General features: G+C 34.7%; 1 protein-coding gene across 3 annotated transcripts in view; it reads right to left on the bottom strand.

Moving 5' to 3' along the window:
- TMPRSS15 (transmembrane serine protease 15) overlaps positions 1-22,557 on the bottom strand; it is a 135,170-nt gene that overhangs the window by 7,065 nt on the left and 105,548 nt on the right. For all 3 annotated transcript variants that reach the window (XM_037742433.1, XM_037742443.1, XM_037742438.1), the window contains 5 exons: positions 17,681-17,776; positions 14,830-14,879; positions 14,516-14,690; positions 2,993-3,174; positions 1,432-1,527 (listed from right to left, as the gene is read on the bottom strand). In XM_037742433.1, coding sequence (XP_037598361.1) covers positions 1,432-1,527; positions 2,993-3,174; positions 14,516-14,690; positions 14,830-14,879; positions 17,681-17,776 — 599 coding nt within the window. The remainder of the gene's footprint in view (positions 1-1,431; positions 1,528-2,992; positions 3,175-14,515; positions 14,691-14,829; positions 14,880-17,680; positions 17,777-22,557) is intronic.

Raw genomic sequence — 22,557 nt, 5'->3', positions numbered from 1 at the left:
GTGAGGATCCAGGATGGGCTGGCAGACTTTAATTTTATAATAAAAACCAAGGCCACTTTGGTTGCTTGTCAATCAATTAAAATTTGTTTTGTAGATGATAAAACTGGTAAAGGAAAATTTGATCAGTGTCTGTTTACTGATTGCCTTAATTTAACCAACTAATATCACCTATTTCTTCCTATTGAACAATATGTTCATGGTTGTCCTAGCTAATTAATTAGCATACTATAATCAAAAGATGGAAAACTGGGATTTTATGAAATTAAGTATATGGAAATCATAAAGCAAAGTTCATAAAATATATGAAAATTGCCATCACCCAAGAAATATTTAAACGTGATCTTTCTGTTTATTCCTAAGTGAAATTAGTCTCAAATACATTTTATTTTCTGGCTCCATAGCACTCTTGGAGACCTTCTTAAGTCAATTAGACATATGTCTTTAAGAACAATAAGCAAATGTGAGCCACATTTACTCAGCTTTAAAAAAACCCAAACAACAACAACAACAACAAAAAACACTTCCTATAGAATAAAGAGTTTTAAATTTTGTTAATTTATTTTTGAAGAGCCTAAATTGTGGTCATAAATGACTTTTAGCTTCAAGTCAGAAAAGAGAAAATATCTATCTAGGAATCATTTTTACTGTTTAAATTTCAAGTTTAATAAATCATAATAGTTGTCAAGTGGGAGAAATATATGAATATACAGTCTTAGACTTCAATATACTTTATGGACAGTAGACATGAAACATTTTCACCATTACAGTGTCACTGCTGTAAAGAACTTTTGTAGGAATTACCAGAAAAGCATTTGACTTAGAACTTTGTGCTTTCTCTTACAATAGGTAAGAATATATTAAATGTGAGTACTGAGTCATGTCAAATCTGAGTCTTCTTGTCAATAAGCAGAATTAGCATGTCCAAGTTAGAAGAGATTCCTTTTTCATTTTAAGGAAATGTGAGTGTAAGGCCTTTACATCATAAATAAAGATAGTTTTATTAGTTTGGAAAATGTGACAGGTGATGAGAGTTTGTCATGTGTTTTGCCAAAATAAATTTTTGTAACTTTAGTTTATGTTCATTTTAATGAAGTATTTTTTTTATCTTTATCAGAGTGTTCATAATACTAAAACTAAATATTGGGTTAGGGGGACACTTGAATTTCCCCTCAAAAGATTATAGTTTTATAACATTATGCAAGCTGAAGAAATTTTTAAAAACTATACAAATATACAAAGTCTAGAAGTATATTTTTGAAAACTCTAGGTGTACAGCCCTAAACATATACATACATACTTGACAGTACTTTTAGAAGATATTGCAAAATTGTTATATAAGAATTGCAAAAATGTTTAAAGTATTCACAGGACATTGTGATAGCATGTTTTCCACCAGTAAGTTTTTTTATTTTTTTGAGTCTGATAATTTACCTTGATGTACAACTCTCCCCCAACCAGCAATAGAACAATTTCTTCCTGGAAGAAAAACTTGATTTTCTTCTGGTAAACATATAGGTTGTATGTAATCTGGAAAAAAAAATAACAGCAAAATGAACAAACAAAGAAAAAGAAAGAACATATTTACAAGAATTTCTGACAAATTTTAAAAATCAATCATTTTCAACAATCTAAAAACCTTGTCTTTTTGTTTTATCCTACTCGTACAAATTTTAGACATCAGTCTTGGGGGAAGTAGGCATTTCAGAGCAGCATTTATTTTGACAGTAGATCAGCTACCACTAGTGGCCTTTTAGGGTATTTTACAAGTCTCCTTATTAACTTGATAACACTTGTGTTGTAGAATAGATTAAAAACAATGTAAAACAGTAGAACAGTGTAAAAAATGTATTAGTTCTGTACTGTAGTGTAATGGAATCATTCTCCCATTTAGAGAGTCATTGAATTCACAAATAGTTAAAGTAAGCAGATAAGATGACCAAAAGTGATTTTTTTTTTACCTGTATAGTTCTGGAGGTAATCATCTATATTTTATTTTTTAATAAAATTATGGTGCTCAATAGAAAGTGGTACCTGTTCTGTAAAAATTTTGGTAAAGATGATTTTTAGCATCAATTAATAGAAACTTGGGCAAATGTTCTGAGGCTTTTTTATTTTCCCCAATTATCTCCATGTTGAAAAAGCTTTTAGGAGATTATTTTATGGGGCAATTATGGAAGCATTGACATTGGTCACTTTTAAAGCCCTTGTTTCATCAATTTACAAGCCTACTGGCACTATTAAGCACCCACTACATGTAAATCCAAGGGCAGACACAAAAATGAGTAAGACACGGTGCTTACCCTCAAAGACAGGGATATACAACTAACCGGAGAAATAGTCTGCTTTTGCTAAGTGCTATGATGCATGTTTATATCAAACTCTGTGAAAACAAGAGATGGCAACATTTTATCCTAAATGGGCATTGAAAAAGACTTGGGAATAAAGGTTGGAACTGAGCAGAGCCCTTCATGATAAAGTTCACCTTATCAGGGGATTCCTTGCACATTTTTCCAGGCATTTGGAGGAAGTCCTTCATTTGCCACTCTGATACTATTATTGAATCTCCATTAAAAACTTCATCCTATGAATAACTTAATTCTTACTCACTTTCTCCACAGACCATAAGCTCTTCTCTCAGTTGATGTCTTACTCTGGCATTTTTGGTAAATGAAACTGCCTTTCTTTTACAGGAGAAATAGAGAAGGCATGCATAATAACATCAGCTATTTCTCTGAGCTGCTCCTTTGAGTTTACTGTTATAGGTTGTTCAAAGAATTTTATTCTACTGGTTTTTTCCAGAAAGTTGAATTTAAACATCCTGATGAAAGAAATTTCATATATTCCTCTCTACTCCCTAATCCCATTTAAGTTCTAATGACTTATGTAACAAATTATCTAACTTTAATACATTAACGCATTGATATTGATAATATTTCAAATCTAATTTTGAATTAATTTTGGCAGATAAGATGACCAAAAGTGATTTTTTTACCTGTATAATTCACTTTAAATTCCAGATGCATCATGGCAATGTCATTGTTCTTTCTTTGTTTATTGTAATGAGGGTTTATGACAATTTGATCTATCAACCGAGAGACTGTGTGAGGAGAGGTCAGATTTGATGCCATATGCAGGCCTAGGATTGCTGTCCACTTGGATGGCTCTAAATTTCTCCTGAAAATTGGAATGAAGAAATATGAGACACTCTCCATCCAAAGCGGTTACTTTCTAGAAGATCTTCATCATAGACATTTCAGAATATGTTTCTATCCTGAAATGTTCTTCAATTTCTCTGAAGAATTGTCCTCTAAAAATATTTCTTAAATCTTTATTTTTCTGATCACAACATAAAGAAAGTGTTAATTAGTGCCAGTCTCTCTCTTTCACTTCTCTTAAGTCATCTGCTGATCTCTAGTTTTTGATTGTGGTTCTCAATTCTGGTTGTATGTTACAGTCTCCTGACATGCTTTTAAATAATGCTGATACCTACTTCTCCACCTCCCCCTCTCCCCCCGGCCCAGTTCTAATATAATGGGTCTGGAATAGATCACCAGACAATGTAAAAATACTTTTAAAATTAAATCTCCAAATGTGTGCTAATATGTATAATATATGGTTAGGTTGGAGAGCCTCTGCCTTAGGTCACATTTCACTGTGGAAATTGTGTCTCTGTCCAGGCTTTTTCAGACAACTGCAGTAACTGCTGTAGTGTAATGGAAGGAAGTTCAGATGTAGTCTCCATTTACAGAGTCATTGAATTCACATATAGTTAAGGTAAGCAGTATGCATTATTATGATTTTTATAATCTAACATATAAACTTGAATAATCTCCATATGTAATGTTAGCCATCTATAATAATTAGTAAATATAACACTTGTGTTGTAGAACAGATTAAATTGGATACTACATTATAATTTGAAAGTGTGCAAAGATTTTTAAATGTGTTATTGGCCTGCAATTTATTCACACCAAGGAATTATCAGCTGGAATCAAGCCAGTTAAACCATATTCACAATGAAGGTAAAATTCAATGATTGCAGTCCTAGGCAGAGCTATTAATTCAATTCTTAACAGTTGCAAATGCCTAGTTTAATGTGGTATTTAAATATTAAAGTCCAAGTCACTTACAGATGTATAAAGGGCATGAAGTTACTTACGTCTATCTATCCATCACTTTGTTTTATTTACAAAATTCTCATGTTTGGTCAAGTAGCAGTCAGCAGTAAGCCAATGAGTGTCCAAGCATTCAGTGAGCATCCAGTGACAACCACATTGAATTAAAACTTGAAGAAATATACCTAAGTGATCTGTAGCAACAGAATAGTACTTGTTGCCAAGTGCAGTACCAAGAACTTTGTGTCTCTTCATTTAATCTTTATCAGAACTTTACAATCAGAACAAACGAGGCACTGATTATTTAAATGGTAGGGGGAGACTTGGAGCTTTCTGACTTTAGAGCCTGCACTTAAACCAGTGACTGGGGTGCCTCATACAGCTATGAGTGGGGTGCTGTGGGGGGGATTGAGAACTGAAAGGAAGGACTGGAGACGTGGTGGGCAAGAAGGAGAGATGTGCTCTGCTGTTATGTTCCCTGGGCCCAGGTCGGGGAAGTTGTCCTACTCCGTGGTTGGTGGCTGCTGCTTAAGTGGCCCAGAGACTGAGCCAGGAAGTCATTACGGTGCCATAGAGGCTTGTCAAGAGTGTTCGTGTTTCCCTTCTCCACGTCAGAGGAATCTGTACTTCAGCCATCCTTGGCATCTTGATAATTTCAGACATACTGACCGCACCCTACTTCTATGTACCCTGGGATTCCCGTATCTACCTTAGCCTATGCAGGGAGAGTGAACAGAGCGAAATCTCTTCTTTGGTGTTCTATTTCTGAACTTCTTTCTCTATCACCTCTGGCAGTAGTTTTAGAGCTTTTCCTTGGTGGAAAATGACCACTGAATACAGAGCTTACAGACAATGGTTCTTAAGTTTTATGAATCACTTGACAAAGTTTCTGAAACTTTAGATTTCTAGTTTTCATTTCCAGAAATTCTAATACGGAAAGTCGGAGTGGCACTCAACAATTTGTACTTTTTAATTACTGTTGAGATATTGAGCAATGCAGAAAACTTCCTAGCTGTTTCATATACCCAAATCTGAGGGGTAGGGGAAGACAGCCTTCAGAAAAATCATTTTAGATGAAGTGATGGGATGTTTTATGTTTTTAAAATATTGTCTCAAAGCATCTTCTTTCTAGTAAAGGAAGGAAGAGCTATAGCACAGAAGATATATGCACATAGGAGAAGGTGTGAACCACTTTGAATAGGAAATCCGCAATACAGTAGAGGCTAAAGATAGCAAAGATAGGGCATCTTTAGGTAGAAGTTGGCTGAATTTTTGCTGCTTTTCGCTGTCTGTCCGGCACGAGCAAGATATTTATCCCAGTAGCAAGAGAAAGAGAAGCATTGGTTGGAGAGGGCAGAAAAACATACGCTCCTGATCTCTGTAACCTCAAAGATTAGCACATTTCCTGGGATGTAGAAGCAGCACAGGTAAGATAAATTAGTGATATCCCCGAGGTATGTGGCTATGTGCTGATGTGAAAATAACTTCAGCACTCTAGCATCAGGATGTCCATTTGTAAGTGGGAATTTCAATGTAGTAGAAAGCAAATATCCATAACTGTAAATTAAAACATTTTCCTGTTTTACGATTACTACAGGTGTCACGACAGCAACCTCAAGAAATTTGCAGAATGCCAACACTGACGTTTACACCCAGGACCACATTATTCGTCTCTATTTTTATTGTCCTCTGAATATAACTAGGATTTCTAGATGACTAGCCAATTCTAATATTTAAGGCAACTGAAAATCAGAATGCTTCTGAAACATAGTGTTGTTGCCAGAGAGTAAGAAAGTTGTTTTCAAGAATATCAGGGGCAATTCTGAAAGTACAAAGAAGCCAGATTAAATGAAATAACAATGGCCAGGTTTTAGCAAGGTGTCTATCAGATAATGATCATCATAATTACCCTCGTTAAAAGAAATGAGTTGTTTATGAAAGACCAGGTGTCCACCATAAAACTCAAAAGAGAAAATTTAACAGGCACAAAAGGCAGTTTTATCATAAAAGGAGGGTAGACAACAAGAATATGTTTAATTCTTTTTCCTTTTCATGAGTAAGGAAAAGAGTTTCATATAGGTGAGTATTTTTATTTAATTTTAAGTAGAAATCTGTTTTTAAAATATGGGTATATGCTTATTTGTGTAAGAAACAGAAGTAAGCACAAGAAACCAGAAGTAAGCCAACACTCCTGAGCATAATTGACCTGGTAGATTATTCCTGGAACTTAAGGAATCATCTTTGAACTCTTTTCTTCACTTGACTTTCAGGATTTGCCATGAACTTGTGATTTCCCCTTCATTTCACTCTCTGTTCTTCCTCAGTCTTTCTCTTTCCCCCAGCTCTTTTTTATTTGTCTTAAACTCTAAATTTTAAAATATCCCTAGGTCTGCCTTAATCTTATGTAAGTCATTATTTTAAATATCGACAATATATAGAAAACTTCTTTTTTTATGATTATACTTTAAGTTCTGGGGTACATGTGCAGAATGTGCAGGTTTGTTACATAGGTACACACGTGCCATGATGGTTTGCTGCACCCATCAACCCATCATTTACAATAGGTATTTCTCCTAATGCTATCCCTCTTCCAGCTATTTTTGACAGGCCCCGGTGTGTGATGTTCCCCTCCCTGTGTCCACGTGTTCTCATTGTTCAACTCCCACTTATAAGTGAGAACATGTGGTGTTTGGTTTTCTGTTTTTGTGTTAGCTTTTTGAGAATGATGGTTTCCAGCTTCATCCATGTTTTAGACATGGATGTCCAGCTTCATCCACACAAAGGACATGAACTCATTCTTTTTTATGGCTGCATAGTATTCCATGGTGTATATATGCTACATTTTCTTTATCCAGTTTATCATTGATAGGCATTTGGGTTGGTTCCAAGTCATTGCTCTTGTGAACAGTGCCACAATAAACATACATGTGCATATGTCTTTATAGCAGAATCATTTATGATCCTTTGGGTATATCCCATTATAGCAATCTCATTACAAACCCAGTAATGGGATTGCTGGGTCAAATGGTATTTCTAGTTTTAGATCCTTGAGGAATTGCCACAGTGTCTTCCACAATGGTTGAACTAATTTACACTCCTAAATTTGTATTTTAATTATTGACTTCTTCCCTCCAACTAGATTTGTATGTCCATATGCTGACATCATTGGCTGATACCAACTTGAATGTCTAATAGGAAGTCCCAAACTTAATATATAAAACTCTTACTCTTTCCAATCCTGTTTCTTCTTGTTTTCCTTGTCTCAGTAAATGATATCCACACTCACTCCATTCTCTTTCCCTTACTCCATATTCATAATTACTAATAAATGTGGATGACTCTACCCATCAGAACTTACTAATGAGATCCAGCCACTTCCTCAGCTTCTTCATCTATGGTTGTAACTGGTCTCCCTGATTTCACATTTGCTCCTCCCAACTTTTGTCCCATCTTGACACATTAGCCTCATTGGATAATGTCACTCTTCAGCCCTCCAAATGGTCCTTCATCCTGTTTACCATAGCCTATTGAGTTCTCTCCAGGGCTCAATCCATAGTTCCAGACTTGTCAGTGCCACTCTGCCAAACCCTTTCTGGGCAACAGCAGCAGGGCTTCTTGAGGTGTCTGGAATAAGAAGTCTATCTCACTTCTACCCCAGAGCAGCACAGTTTGCTGTTATCTTCCACGAAATTTGTGTAACATTCTCCTGCATTTCTTTAGATTTTTCCTTCCATTTTCAATTGCGAAGCTTTTTCCAAACACTGTATTGAAAACAACCTTTTTGCTCTTATAATACTTTCTGTTCATACTACTTTTATTTTTCTTTATTGTATGCATCACTGCTAAAGTACTTATTTGAATGTTTTTCAGCCTTAACCTGTCATCTAAACCTTATCAGTGCAAGGATTTTATTGGTCTGTATAGCACTATCATCCCCCAAACTTAGAAAAATGCTTAGCACAGCAAATGTCATCTGATTGAATGGATATATAAAAAACAGTAAGCAATCCAAGAACAGGAGGGAACGAACATTACCACTGGTTCCTCATAACACTCAGGTAAAGAGGTAGAGTTGATATCAATTCACATCATTTCTCTCTCTTCTTCCTCAGTCTTCCTCGCCCTGCCCAGCTCTTTTTCTTTTTAATATTTAGAGTCTCATACTCTAAATATTAAAATATTCCTTGTCTGTGTACCAAGTGCTTATGCAAAATAACTAAGAAAAAAGGAGGCTCAACAATGTAACCGAAGATGACGAATTAATTATCAAAGTAGAGGTAACTTCAGAGATATGATAGAAACTTATAGGAAATAAAATTTCTGAATGCACTAATAATTATAATGAGATACCTGCTAAATAGAAATGTGTTATTAAAAATAGTACTAATAGAATGGTGTCATGGAAATGAATTGCACAATAAGGGTCAAGAGAAACTTACAGAATACATAATTTTACAATGAAACACAAGATTGGAAGTTGATAAAACCTCTAATAAAGACATACATCTAAAAAGTCTTAGTGATACAGAAAGATAATATTAACTTTTAAAAAGGTGACCAGCAGCTAAAACTTGAAATATTTTGGAAAAGGATCCAAGATCTAAGCTCTAACCAAAAGTCAATATTACTAACCTACCCTTGAAATCTCTAGTGTCTATGACTATTTCTCAACTAAGAATAGAACTACCATTTGATCTAGTCATCCCATTGCAAGGAATCTATCCAAAGGAAAAGAAATCAGTATATCAAAAGGATATCTGCATTTATGTGTTTACGACAGCACTATTCACAGTAGAAAAGACACTGAATCAATGTAAGTGTCCATCAACAGATGACTGGATAGAGAAATGTGATATATATATATATACACCATAACATACTATTCAGCCAGGAGAAAGAATAAAATCATGTCTTTTGTAGCAACATGGATGAAACTGGAGGCCATTAACTTAAGTGAAACAACTCAGATCAAATATTCTCACTTACAAGTGGGAGCCAAATAATGTATAGTGGTCATAAAGTATGGAATGATAGATAATAGAGACTTAGAAGGTTGGTGCTGTGGGGGTGGTGGTGTGGATATTAAGAAATTAATGGGTACAGTGTATGTTATTCAGATGATGGGTACCCTAAAAGCCCTGACTTCATCACTATGCAATCTACCCATTTAACAAAATTACCCTTGCACCCCATAAATTTATACAAATAAAATTTTAAAAAGAAGTCTCTATTGTCCTAAGAAAATGCTCTTCCTCTTTTCTTATCTGCAAATATTACTACAATCTTAAAATGATGTTATAGTATTTCTGCATTCTGAAGAACACGGTATATTACAAGCCTAACTCCCTAGAGTGATAAGATTCTAAGTAGATAAATGGAAAAATAAAATTAAACTCATTAAATGTATATTTTAGGGTAGGCTTAAGTAGAAATTAGGTATTGAAAAACTTTTAAATTTTTTAAAATTCATTTTGAATGCCTCAAATGCTTTAAGCAGAACACAGAACACATAAATATATATTTATAAAAGTTAAAATTTTATATTAAAAAAATTAAAATTTTAAATTGTAATTATAGTATCAAGTAACGTTATTTTGTTATAAATGATTTAAAAAGTTGATTTTCAAAGTTTTATTAGTTAAATCAATTTAATGATGAATTGAGTACTAAATAAAGTATAAATAGTATTTATAGAAGTATATATAAAGTATAAAAAGTATAAATTGAGGACTAAATAAAGTATAAATAGTATGCCCCAAATACGTCATATATGAAATTTATTTCAGGAATGTTAACATATGTTTTAAGGAATTGTTTCAATAAGAAACCAGGTAATGCACGTGATGTTTCTGGTCTGCTCTGAAAAGCCAAATTAAAGAATGAGATATTAGCAAGAGGCTCCTTATTATTAATTTCATCTTTAATAGATGTCTATTCAATGAATGTGATCCAGACTATAAATCTATATATGACTGCCCATCCAAGTGACTCAATATTTGCTTCTGGAAGCTGGGATGTGAGTGACTAGAAAGTGGTAATGAAGAAACTTTTTGGATGATTGTAATGTTTTATATCTTGAGAGAAATGTCAGTTTAACAGGTGCACGCATTTAAAAAAATGCATCAAATTGTATACTTAAGTTTATGCATTTTGCTATATGTCAGCAGGAAAAAAGAATGGAAAACAAATATTAAATTCTGGTTGATGAGTCTGCTTTATGCAGTACTGTGAATTAGCAATTACCAAACTCCTTTTTGTGTTCCAGGCTTTCCAGCAAATACATCAATAGTTTGTGGATAACAGGAACAATGTTTTTTGGTATTGGAATCAACAGGTAAAAATGCAGAAGAAGACAAGATGAGAATTTATCCTGTAACATTCTATTTGAATTGGAGTCATTGTTTTGAGTTTATATTTTTAGGTGTATAATATAGCTTTGTTCATTGAGTAGTTTTAGGAAAAGGACACAAGCACACAAGAACATGGTTACCAAAATACAGAAATAACTGAAATTAGTTAAATAGAAATAAGGCTTTTTTATGGAGAGGTTGACTTGAGGGCTAGGATAGAAAAAGCACAAGATTAACCTAGAGCACTTTATTTTGACGGAAAATAAAAGAAGTTCTCAAAGAGTGGGACTATATTAAGGCTGATAAAGGAGTAAGCTTGAAGGGTTTTTCTTTATTTTATTTTATTTTTTCCAAATAGAAGAATTTTCTTACCTAATAACTGGCCTGTATTCGAAAATATTATAAAAAAGAAATACAGAAAGGAGCTACTTTAGACTAAAGGAGATGAAACAAAGTGTAGCACCCAAATGCAATACATTATCCTGAATTGGTTCTAACATGGCAAATATGAATTAAATAAAGAGGATATTTCTGACAATTTTAGAATTGTATTTTGTTAATGTTAAATATCCATGATTTGCTGTGATTCTGTAGGAAATACCCCTGTTTTTAGTAAAAATACACTGAGTACTTGAGAATATAAAAATACATCTAACCTACTACTACATTGTTCAGAAAAAGAAGTCTCCTGACTTAGAAAGGGATGATAATAAAATATACAGAGGAAAATGTAAGCAATTGGTGAGTCTGAGTAAAGGTATAAAGAGCTCTTTGTACTATTTTTGCAATTGTTATGCATGTTTGAAATTACATAAATGTAAAAATTTCTGAATATAAATATGCTTAATATCTGTTGTGCAACACTTGACCTCGTCTTTCATAGAGCTTTCCTATCCAGGAACTGCAACACAATAAACATTTTATTGCACATTCTTGCAATGAATTGTGGTAGGCAAAGGCATTGCAGCATCTGATTGTTGTCCTGACAAGTAAGATAGAGATCCTTATGAACTTTTTACAGATGAGGAACTGAAACTTGGAGATACTAAGTTGCTTGTCCATAATCACACATGTGGTTGGCTGCATATATAGGATTGAAATCCTGTCCTTTGGTTCAAAGTCATACTTGCCCTTTAAAGCACAACAAGGTTGGCCCACCCTTTTCCAAATCCTTCTTATAAGGTTGTAAAAGGACAACACCATAATAGAAAAACAGAACAGGAGGAAGCTAATTTAGAAGCATTCAGGAGAACTTAGCCTGAGGAATGCAAATGAAGGGTTGATGATAAGATTAAACAGAAGAGCTGTTCAATTAAACCATTTAACCACCTGCAGGTTAAAACACCTGGAAAAGGTTTACACTGAGGGCAAGCCACTTGCGTAGCATGAGTTCAATAAGTTGCTTGATCTGGGTTACTCTTTTTATTAGGAAATTAAGCTTTTCATAGCACAATTAGGGTTTTAAATAGACAGATAAGAGCCAATATCAACACACTGATAAAAACAGTTTTTGATTAAACAATCTAAAAGAATATCAGAAACTTTCTTTGGTGGAGACATGAATAGAAAGCAAGAAAACTCTTAGGCACTAGAGGAAAAAAAAATAATTCCTTTGAATGCCTAAGGAGAGTAAAATGCATGGTAGGTAAGGATAACTTTGAATTCATCACAATTCTAATACAACTTACCTTTGCTTGTGCTTAAGTTGAAAGTGTGAAAAGACATTTTAATGTCCTATGTGATTGTGTTGGAGAAGCAGGAGCATAGGAGAGCCAAAGTAACACCACTTTGACTTCAGCCACATCTTAAGACGAACAAGACACATTCCTTGCTGGTCACTACCCATAGTCATAAAATGTTTACAGTTGAGAAAGCAGCTTATAGATACCTACAAGGGCATATTCCTACGACAATGGAAAGTCCAGATGTCTCAACACCCATAACAATATATGCTTTCAAGATAACTATGCTTTGACACCCTGCAATGTCAAGGACTTTTCTCTAAATCAATAGAATAATAAATTTTATCAAGCTTACTCTCATGTAGACACAGTTTTGTTTAGTCTTTACATAGACAAGACTCACATATAAGAAAAACTTAAAGGGTGTTCCTTCTCTTGCTTTCTAAGGATGCCCTACCCTGTGACTCAGGAGCTTTCAATAAACAATCTGTTGCACTGCACTCTGCAATTCGTCTTGAATTCCTTCCTGTGTGAGATTCAAGAATCCCCTCTTGGCATCTGGATCCGGACTCCTCTCTGGTAGCGACTGGACATGTGTTTTTATACTAGGCAAAACTGCCTTTCTATTTTCTTCATATATTTGTGGTTTGGAAAGCTATGATACTGATACCATTGATCTATTAGAAGTACATCTGTAAAACTGATAATTTAAAGACATCACCAATATTACCTAGAGCCTGATTGACATTTAGAAAGCATATGTTCAGCAAGAACATTAAACAGGAATTTTCCAAATTCAAGGTTAATATAGCAAGGTTGCCAGCTTATTAAGATCTACATATGTGCAACAGAAAATACTGACTCTTTAGCTAAACTAGCTTTAATTTGCAACACAGTTAGGATATAGATGTTACCTATCTGTGACTTGCCCAAAGCAAACACTATATGTAGATAAAGGTTAAAGCCAGGTTTAGCAAGGGGATGGAAAAATGGCCTCTATAGACGCTTGTTACAGTATAAAAATAAATTACAATATGATTATTAGAAGGAAACAAAGTCAAGAGTGTGCACTTTAGTTATGGGAGAGGCTGTAATATAATCTCCATAGAATCAGAGAGAGCTTTAGATGTAGATGGGATGGTGCTGTGGATAGCTCCTTTGGAGACCAGCTATTTGGCAAACCTGAGATCTAGTTGAGGGTTCTTTTTCTCCAAAGTCCTGGGATTGTGCATTTGAGTCTAATTTTACTCTGATATAAAGGGTATTTAGGCATAGGTACAATCTGTTAATGCTCATTCTACCTGGCTTTCCTTATCTCCTTTAAAATTTTCACAATCTCTGTGTGTGACAATTTTTATTTATTTACTCAAGGATCTTAAATGTCTGTGTGGGTGTAAGGAAAGTTAAGTCTTGTAACCTGATTATCTAAGGCTGCCTCTTCCATGCCTGAGCAGGCATGGTTCTTTCCTCAGAGGTTCTGGATGCTGGCTACAGAGAAGCTTAATCTAATCCTCACGGGTAAGGCCATTCATTGGATGTCTCACTGGCATAGGGACAGGAGATGAGTCCTAGGTTAGGCTCATACATCTTCTATGAAGAAGCTCTTTTTTCCTGACCTAATTCAGAACTATATGACTACCTAAAGAGGTGGCATCTTTCATGTGGAAGAGGAGAATGAACATTTTCTTGGGCCCAGGATTATTTATTTTTTCCTCCTTTACTCCTGCCCACTTCCAACCACTCTGGCCTCTCCTGTAGTACTGCAAAACAAATGCCAAAATTCAACATGTATCTTGTTCTATTATAGTATAAAACAGAGTTAAATATGCTTGAATTAGTTCTAAATTTCAGTTAATAGGTAGCAATCAAAATAGACCTGACTTAAGAACTAAGTACTTTTATCCTAATTCACTACAAAGTGTATATCCATGAACTCCTAGAGCATGATATAGTTGTAATTTGAGGGCTACCTAAGCATACTTTCTGATATCGACAATTTACTAACAATAAATATTGGACAAATGGAATGGTAACCAGTACATCTATACATAATACTAATTTCACACTCTTAAAAATGCTTACCTTGTGAATTGGCAAAAATTTCTATTTTTATGTATGTAAAAGGATCTAATGATGTTATACCTAATGTAGAATCATTAATATATGTATCTAATGCAGAATAATTTTTAAAAATTTATCTCTCTTTTCATACATGACGTTAATGGGAAAATAATTGGAATGTTTATAATGTCATAAAAAGCAGGATTTCCCTGGTAGGATGGTTTTGTGAATCTGCGTAAAATGGGACACTTGGCAGTGCCTGCCGTGGTGACCTCGTTTGGGAGGAGACACCTGGCGTCACACTCACCCATACACGCAGTGTGCAGCGGACACCAGCCAGTCACTACTGACGAGAGAGGCCCCGCAGAGCAGACGGCCGTCGTAATACAGAGCCACAACCCAGGGCCAGGCTCCTTCTTTTGCATTACTCCCTCCAGCAATCTTTGAGGTGATGTCTTGAGCCACCAGTTTTTTTCCACAAGCTATTAAAATAATTGGAGAAAGAGCATTTATTTCTGATGGTGAAAATTGAGTGGTAGCAAAATAATTTCAGACATGCAAAGTCCATTCAGAATTTTAAACAGAATGCTTGAAGGGGGACAGGAAAACATATTTACTTACATTTATGGTTACATTGTAACAGAATCAAAGAATCCTGTAAACACTGTTGACTGTAATAGAAGAACAATCATATTTTTAAAATTACACACTTAATACTTTAAAGTCAAACATTGTGTAGGTTATCCTGCTTTTGCTTTAGTAAAAGGGACATCTTAATATCTCATATACAAAATGTAGGGAGGCTGAATAGTAAGCTGAAGAAGCCCCAGTTTAATGTCAAATAGAGGTGAGTTTGCATCCTTATTCTACCATATGTGACTTCGGGGGAAGGTGCTCAATATCCCTGAGACCCAGTTTCTTCTTCCATAAAATGGGGGTAATGGTACTTTATTGGAGTGTTGTGAGAATAAAAAGAAATATTTGCAATAAAACTATTACAGGGCCTTATACACAATGAAATTCTGTAAATGATAGATATTTTTATTTTACTTGAACCAATCTTGGTTTTCGTCATTTAGTAACACAGAGTATGCCTCAGTATTGCCAATCCCACAATATTACGTGCCCAACACTGTACGAGGCTGTGTGCTTCATTCAGGAAATTGAATGACGAACGCATCACAGGTGCTGCTTTCAAAGAAGGCAGACACATAACAAGCACATATAAAAGAAAACTTAGGCATAAACTACTGAAAACTCTTCACCTGCTTAGAAATTTAAATACCAACTTTTTTAATGTCACGAATTCCATTTTAACAAAAACTAGGCAAATTTCCTTCACAATGCATTATACTTACCAGCCACTAGAGATCAGCATAACACAAGAAATTAGAGTACTTGTTCCCAATATTTCCAAAGGCAACCACTGCAAATATCAGCTACATTAAAACACGCGCATTATACATGCGAATACACATATAAGTGCAATGACTTACATTTATATACTTAGCTGCAGCTGATTGTGTATGCTGTTTAGGTCTTTGAAAATGCAACGTAAACAAGATCTAAGATCCATATATCCAACCAAAGCAATTTAGTTGTTTCAGGAAAATATATGATAAAGTTTATTTGAAATCATATGTCTCCATATTGTATGACTGGCATATTCTTTAGAATACAGAATAATTTTAGTTGAAATATAAGGAAGTCTATCATTTTAGTAACTAGGGTGCATGCATGTATATCAGTCTAGACATATCGACATGTATTTATAAAACTGCAAATCTCAATTAACTCCTTTTTTTTTTTTTAAACCAGTGGTGGGAGATGGTGGTCTGAGCCTTGCGTATATCTGACAATAGGTTAAAAATAGGAATATAGGTCAATAGACTTTTATAGCTGTCTGAATCATTTTCCCTGACATCCTCTTCTTTTACTTATTTTTTATTACAATCACTATTGCAAGGACATTTTCTTATTTATTTATTTTTTTAAGGACATTTTCAAAAGCACCAGTTTTCATAAGGTTACAAACACAATCATCTATGCAATAAATAATAAATGCATAAATAAATTAACCAAATGAATAAATAAATGAACATATGTCTGATTTTCTGCCAACCCAATATAATGTGGCTGATTAAGGAAGGGATTAAGGAAATTTAATTAACTGACTTGTTGATGTGATGAAAGGTTAAAATAGGTCTATAAATGATGTCTCTTTCAAATAACAGAAACATACATTATAATAGTGACATCAATGGAAAAATGATACTGGCATTTTGCTGATAAGCACAGAATAAGCTAATTCTGTTCTGAAGCATGCATATAATTAACATAAAAGATTTTAAAGATTTTTTTCTTACAAATTTTTGAATGCCTCTAAGACATGAAAAATAGAAGAAATTCTCAGCATACAAACTGCTTCAGGATCAATATGGTAATATAAATTTAGATATGCCTTATAGGAAAGGAAATCTAGAAGCCTGCTTTCTCACTTGCAGATGCTTTGCTTCATATCCGATGAGACTCATAATATCAGTCAAGGCCCAGCAAACATTGACATAAAACATTCAACTGCAAAGTTCTTTTATTGGTACTAAAAATACTTCTTTAACAGTTTTATTCTTTTACTGGTTAAGCTCACAGAAATTGTAACTTTTCATGAAAAACTGAATAATTACCTAATTTCATATTTACCATTAAACAAAATATACCAGCAAAGCATCTTAAATCCTTGTTAGTAGCTGTGGCTTCTTGCGGTTATCTTCTTCCCACCCACAGCTGTTCTTTAATCGTACTGGAAAATTAGGAAGCCAATTTCAACAAGAATTACTATTAACACCCAAATAGGAGAAATGACTTAATTTAAGCTAAAATAGCTCTTTGGATACAGAAAAGATGCTGCTTTTTAAAACCTTAGCAAAGGCTATAAACATAAACCTTATATTAAAAAGTGAAAGAGAACACGCAGACACGACGAGAAGTCTAAACTTCTTCATTTAATATGCATGTTCTATTTGCCAACAAAGAGGAAAGAATATCAGGATTCTTCCCTCTTTCTTTTCTTTTAGTGGTAGCTAATCTGTGCTGCCTTCTTTAGTTTGATCAACACTGGACCTGTTTTATCCCAGTTCTCACAATTTCTTTCCATGTGATTTAATTGTTTATTAATGTGAAGCTAAGGATAGAAAAGTGTATAAAGTTAAAACACGTCAAATCCCTATGAGTGTGCCAGAAATTTACATATGGAATATTTCTTTTGAACATCTTATATATTTTAAGATTATAAAATGTTAACAGATAATATTAAATAGATACAGTTTGAGATTACTTAAAGAATAATATAAGTCAAATAACTTTCAAGGTTTTATGACCAGTATGTAATAGCATTCAAATCTGATTGGCTCCAACAATGTATCTTCTTCCGTGTCTCTGTACAACTAGTCTAAGAACAGGTGTTGGGACCCACCTGGGTGTTAGTATTAAGCTGCCATCAGGTGCTGTGTTTAATTTGACAAAAGGTCCACCATCAGTAGAGAAAATTGGCATTGATGAGTTTCCACTCCTAGAGAAAAAAGAAAAAAGCATACAGACAAAATAAAAACATCAAGAAAAGACCATAAGCTAGACTTTTAGTTCCTTACTGCTGTGGACATTAAAACAAATTATGGGATTCCGGCCAAAAAGATTAATATTTTAATATAAAACTTCAAGTGTTTTCCCATCTAAAGTATGATGCAAATCAGTAGAATTACTTATAATCACATGAAATGTAATTTTAACTTTAATATAATATCTTTAGTCATTGTTTGCATTCTTATATATTATTTTACGAAGTTAAAATCATTACATATGTCACTTAGTTATCTGGTTTTATAAATTTGATTTTTCTATGTTGTCAAATAGTTTCCATAGAAACCACTTTGAATGACAGTTTCACAGCATTGATGCACTGTAATTTATTAAGCTTTTCTCCTGTTGTACAGCTTCTTTTTTTAGATCATCTTTTAAAAAGTACTTGTAGAGAACAACATAGACAAAGGCTATTTTCAGTGTTTACCTTTCAAAACGTTCCTTTGTTTTTGATATTTCACTCGATTCAAAAGCTAACAATCCCTAATTTAAAGGAAGTCATGTGATTGCTTTAAGAGAGACTACGTAGCCTTGGCCTGTAAGTGTCAATTGGCGAGGAACCATGGGGTGGCGATAGAGATACCTCTGTGTGATCAAAGACATTTAGGCCCCAGGCTCTCTTTTCCTTGAAAACCTACAATTCCCATGTTCTCAACTGTGAGCTTTAATTGAAGATTTCTCTGAATTATCCTGATGCTCTTTTTCAGACTTAGCTGGAGACTTTTAGCTTTTAATTCTTTAACTTGTTTCTTGTCTTTTATTTATTTCAGATTTTAATCTTCATATAAAAATATGCCTTTAGGCTGGAAACATCTTGATTTCTGCTCTCTTCTATTGCAGAGCAAGGAGGTGATGTGGTTCTACCTCTTGGAATACTGTGATGGACCTACCCATTGCCTCTTTAAAAGAAGGTCCAATGGCTTCCCCAGGCTATTGCCAACACTGATCCCTTTCTGTCTGTTTCCAGGGAATTTCCAATTATCAGTCAAACTTTCTGATTAATAAGAAGTTAAAAACTATTTAGAAGGTGGTTCTTCTCCCTTTTAATGCTTTTATCAAGCTGAAAGAGTGTTTGTTTAGTATCTTTAATCTTCTGAACACAGAACTGGGACAATAGATGTTTATTTAGTGTTCCAGAATTTAAATCTTGCACTTTTATTGTATAAACAGATAAAAGTAACTCAAACACACAAAGCTATTACCATTGTGTAACAAAGCCTGAAATGTGATTTACCAAAGGAAAGATGAGCCTTGGAATTGCTATTGTTAGATCTTATACTATTCCTCCACATGGGCAGAAGGATCATCTTATTTAAATATGTATATAAAATACATTTGTTATGGCTTAGAAATCAAAACATGTGTGAAGACCTCAAAGGGTAGCTGAGAATGTAGAAAGTCTGGAATGCTCCAGGTTATGAACTACTACACAGATGCAGAATAGTTGTATTTAAGGACTCACACATTTAGAGCAGACCAACTATAGATGAAAACAGATCTTAGAGGACCTTTAATTTTACCCTTATTACAGGCTTTGATAGAAATCATCACAGCAATCTCAGCTTTCAAAAATATCAATGCCATTCCAAATTAAAGAGGCGTTAGCTGTGTTTCGCTGTCTGCAGTCTCCAGAAACATCATTGGAATCGGTTGATGAGTGAACATCACTGCTGCCAGAGTAAAGTTGGTTGGTTGGGAGAGTCATTATTCAGCAACCTATCTTCTATACATCTCTCTTCTTTTCTTGTGCTTGATCATATTTCAAGTCTCTTCATTCTGCTGAATGTCGACCATGTGTTGAACAATCTTCTAGGTAGTTTTTCATGTTCCTGACTCCCCATGACACATTCTCAAAGTGATGCTCTCCAGACAAGCAGCAACAGCCTCAGGTGAGAACATAGGTCAAAGACAAATCCTCCAGCTTCACTGCACGCTAACTTAGTAGTCAGGCCTGCTCTAGGGTAGGGTCCAGCTATCTTTATTTTACCAAGCCCTCCAGGTGATCCTGGTGCCTGCTGTAGTAAGGAAATCATGTCTTAGCCAAATAAGGCATCTTTTTCTGCTACTGGCATGAGGCTCTGCTTTTTGACATCCGAAGTGACTTTTAGTTACCTGATAATCTGTTTTAAGGCACTCATGTCTAAATGAGGAAACAGTTTGAAAGGTATGTCATTAAAAACAGATGTTGGAGAGGTGGATTTTAGACTCTTCATTTATCTATAGCTATTCTTTTCCCCGTCCCTCTCTTGAATATCTCTTTTAAGAGAGCCTGAAGGGATACCTTCTTTTCTTTCTTCCCTTCCTTCCCTCCCTCTCTCCCTCCCTCCCTTCCTCCCTCCCTCCCTCCTTCTTTCCTTCCTTCCTCCCTCCCTCCCTCCCTTCCCTCCCTCCCTCCCTCCTTCCTTCCTTTTTTCTTTCTCATTTTCTTTCTTTCTTTCTTCTTTCTTTTTCTTTATTTTGAGACTGAGTCTCACTCTGTCACCCAGGCTGCAGTGCAGTGGCACAATCTTGGCTCACTGTAACCTCTGCCTCCCGGGTTCAAGTTATTCTCCTGACTCAGCTGGGGCCTCACGCATGTGCCACCACATCCAGTTAATTTTTTTTGTATTTTTATTAGAGATGGGGTTTCACTATGCTGGTCAGGCTAGTCGTGAACTCCTGATCTGAGGTAATCCACCCACCTCAACCTCCCAAAGTGCTGGAATTACAGGCATGAGCCACTGCACCAGGCCAGATACATTAATTTCTCTGGAAATTCATACTAAAGTCTGGAAAAAATGTAAATTGAACAAATATTTAAACATTATTTGTAAATAATTTTTAAGCTAGCCTATATATTACACATCTACTTCTGGAATGCACTCAGATAGGACTGACAGTGATTTTTTTAAAAAAACATACCCCTATTCTAGAAGAAAAAAGGACAGAAGCAAATCTTTAAGAATAATGGGTATTCAGTAAATGCCAACTGTTCTACCCTGAGATTCTCAAATGCTGCTCCATGGTGGCACTTTCACCATCCAGCAGAGAAAAATGGAGAGATATATACACACAAGGATAAAAGATGTGTGATCTTATATTCTGAGACGATCTTTTCAACATTTTTTGTCTCAAATTTAAAACAAGAAAACAAATATAAATATATCGTTTTGGGTTATTTAGAGTAGGTGAAGAAAATACTCCTTCAAAAATAGTTACAAAATTCTCACATAATTATATTTTTGTACTTAATATTGTTACCAGCAACATGAGAGTATAGTTAGGGCTATTGATTCATACAAACAGTTACCCAGATGTCAATCCTACATGTTAAATTTGGGATTTGTAAGGGACCACCTGCATTTCAAATCCTGCCAAGTCAAACTCATTCTTTTACTGACAAAACTCAATTTATTTGTTTGTATTTACAGTAAACAGATTAAAAAGCAGGAGAAGCTTACAATAAACTATTCCTTATTTTAAAAAATGATGAGGCAACAAATATACATTAAATATCTTCTTGATAAAATGAAAGATGAACTACCCTATGTTAAGTCACCATTTACTTTTAAAAGACAAAAATCTCAGAACTACTAAAAATTGAATTAGGAGAGAATCATTATATTAAGTTCTATAACTGAAGCATGCACCTGAGGCTCTTACTGCCGCAGTTTCCTTTTCTTGCAAGGAAATTCATTGTTGATTTTTAGAGAGGTACTCTATGAAGATTAAAACTAGAGTGTACATTTTCTAAATCTTAACAATATTCTAGATTTGCAGATTTAGATAACTTCATTACACGTTCACATGGCTGTCTGAAATCAGAAGTTTAGAATCACATAGAAACACCATATAGCACTACCTTGTCGACATACTGATGCCTCCTGGAAACCTATTTCTACACTTTTATTGCCATTTTTATGGGTTAAATAATCTCAAAGGCTTTCCTTACTTTAGGAAAACTTTGTTCCATGTGAGAAAAGAAGCATATAGATGCAATCATTATTATTTTTGAAGTCATAGATGGAGTATAAAAATATACTCAGTTGAATTCTAGGGAAAGAAAAAAGGATATCTCAAGGATATCTGCATGGTATTAAAGCTTCTACCTCTCTTCTTAGGCCCTGCCTAGGTTTCTTCCCTTTTGTCTTGCTTCTCAGGCTGTATTTGCTGTGATAAGAATTCTTCCCTGAAGCAGGAGCTTAGGCAGGGATGTTTTAAAGCCTTTGGACACACTGAAGCTAAAAAGAATAATAATGCATGCTGCAAATCCTGCAGCTAGGCACTGTAGCTCATTTAACATCCCAAAAGGCTTAAGTAATGAATAGAGCCCAGTGGGATTAGCCTAAAAAGGCTTCTGGAGAAGGATAGTCTTTTCTTTTCAGATTGGAGGGAAAGAAGAGGATTGATTTAGCAGGACAGAAGGTGGGGAGACCATTTGTATAGGCAGGGGCTTGGTGGATAGAAGAGATTTGATGGCAAATCATCCCACTAGGAGAGTGAAGGCATGTGGGCAGGTAGGTTAACACCATTTCCAAACTGGACACATTTCAACTACAATTGCTCAACCATGTATTGAATTTATAGCAATACACCTAGCACACACCTAGCCCCGTGATAGCTCTTAGCAAACAGGTAAGTTTAATTAATTTTAGATTTTCTGACTTCAACCCTCAAGAGTTGGTGCCTTGGGGGAAAACATACTCCCTTGTTTTTTTTTTTTTTTTTTTTTTT

The sequence above is a fragment of the Cebus imitator genome, unplaced genomic scaffold, assembly GCF_001604975.1.
Source record: "Cebus imitator isolate Cc_AM_T3 unplaced genomic scaffold, Cebus_imitator-1.0 Scaffold7, whole genome shotgun sequence".
Lineage (NCBI taxonomy): Eukaryota > Metazoa > Chordata > Mammalia > Primates > Cebidae > Cebus > Cebus imitator.
The sequence above is the reverse complement of the archived record's forward strand: the minus strand, read 5'-3'. Positions and strand labels throughout refer to the sequence as shown.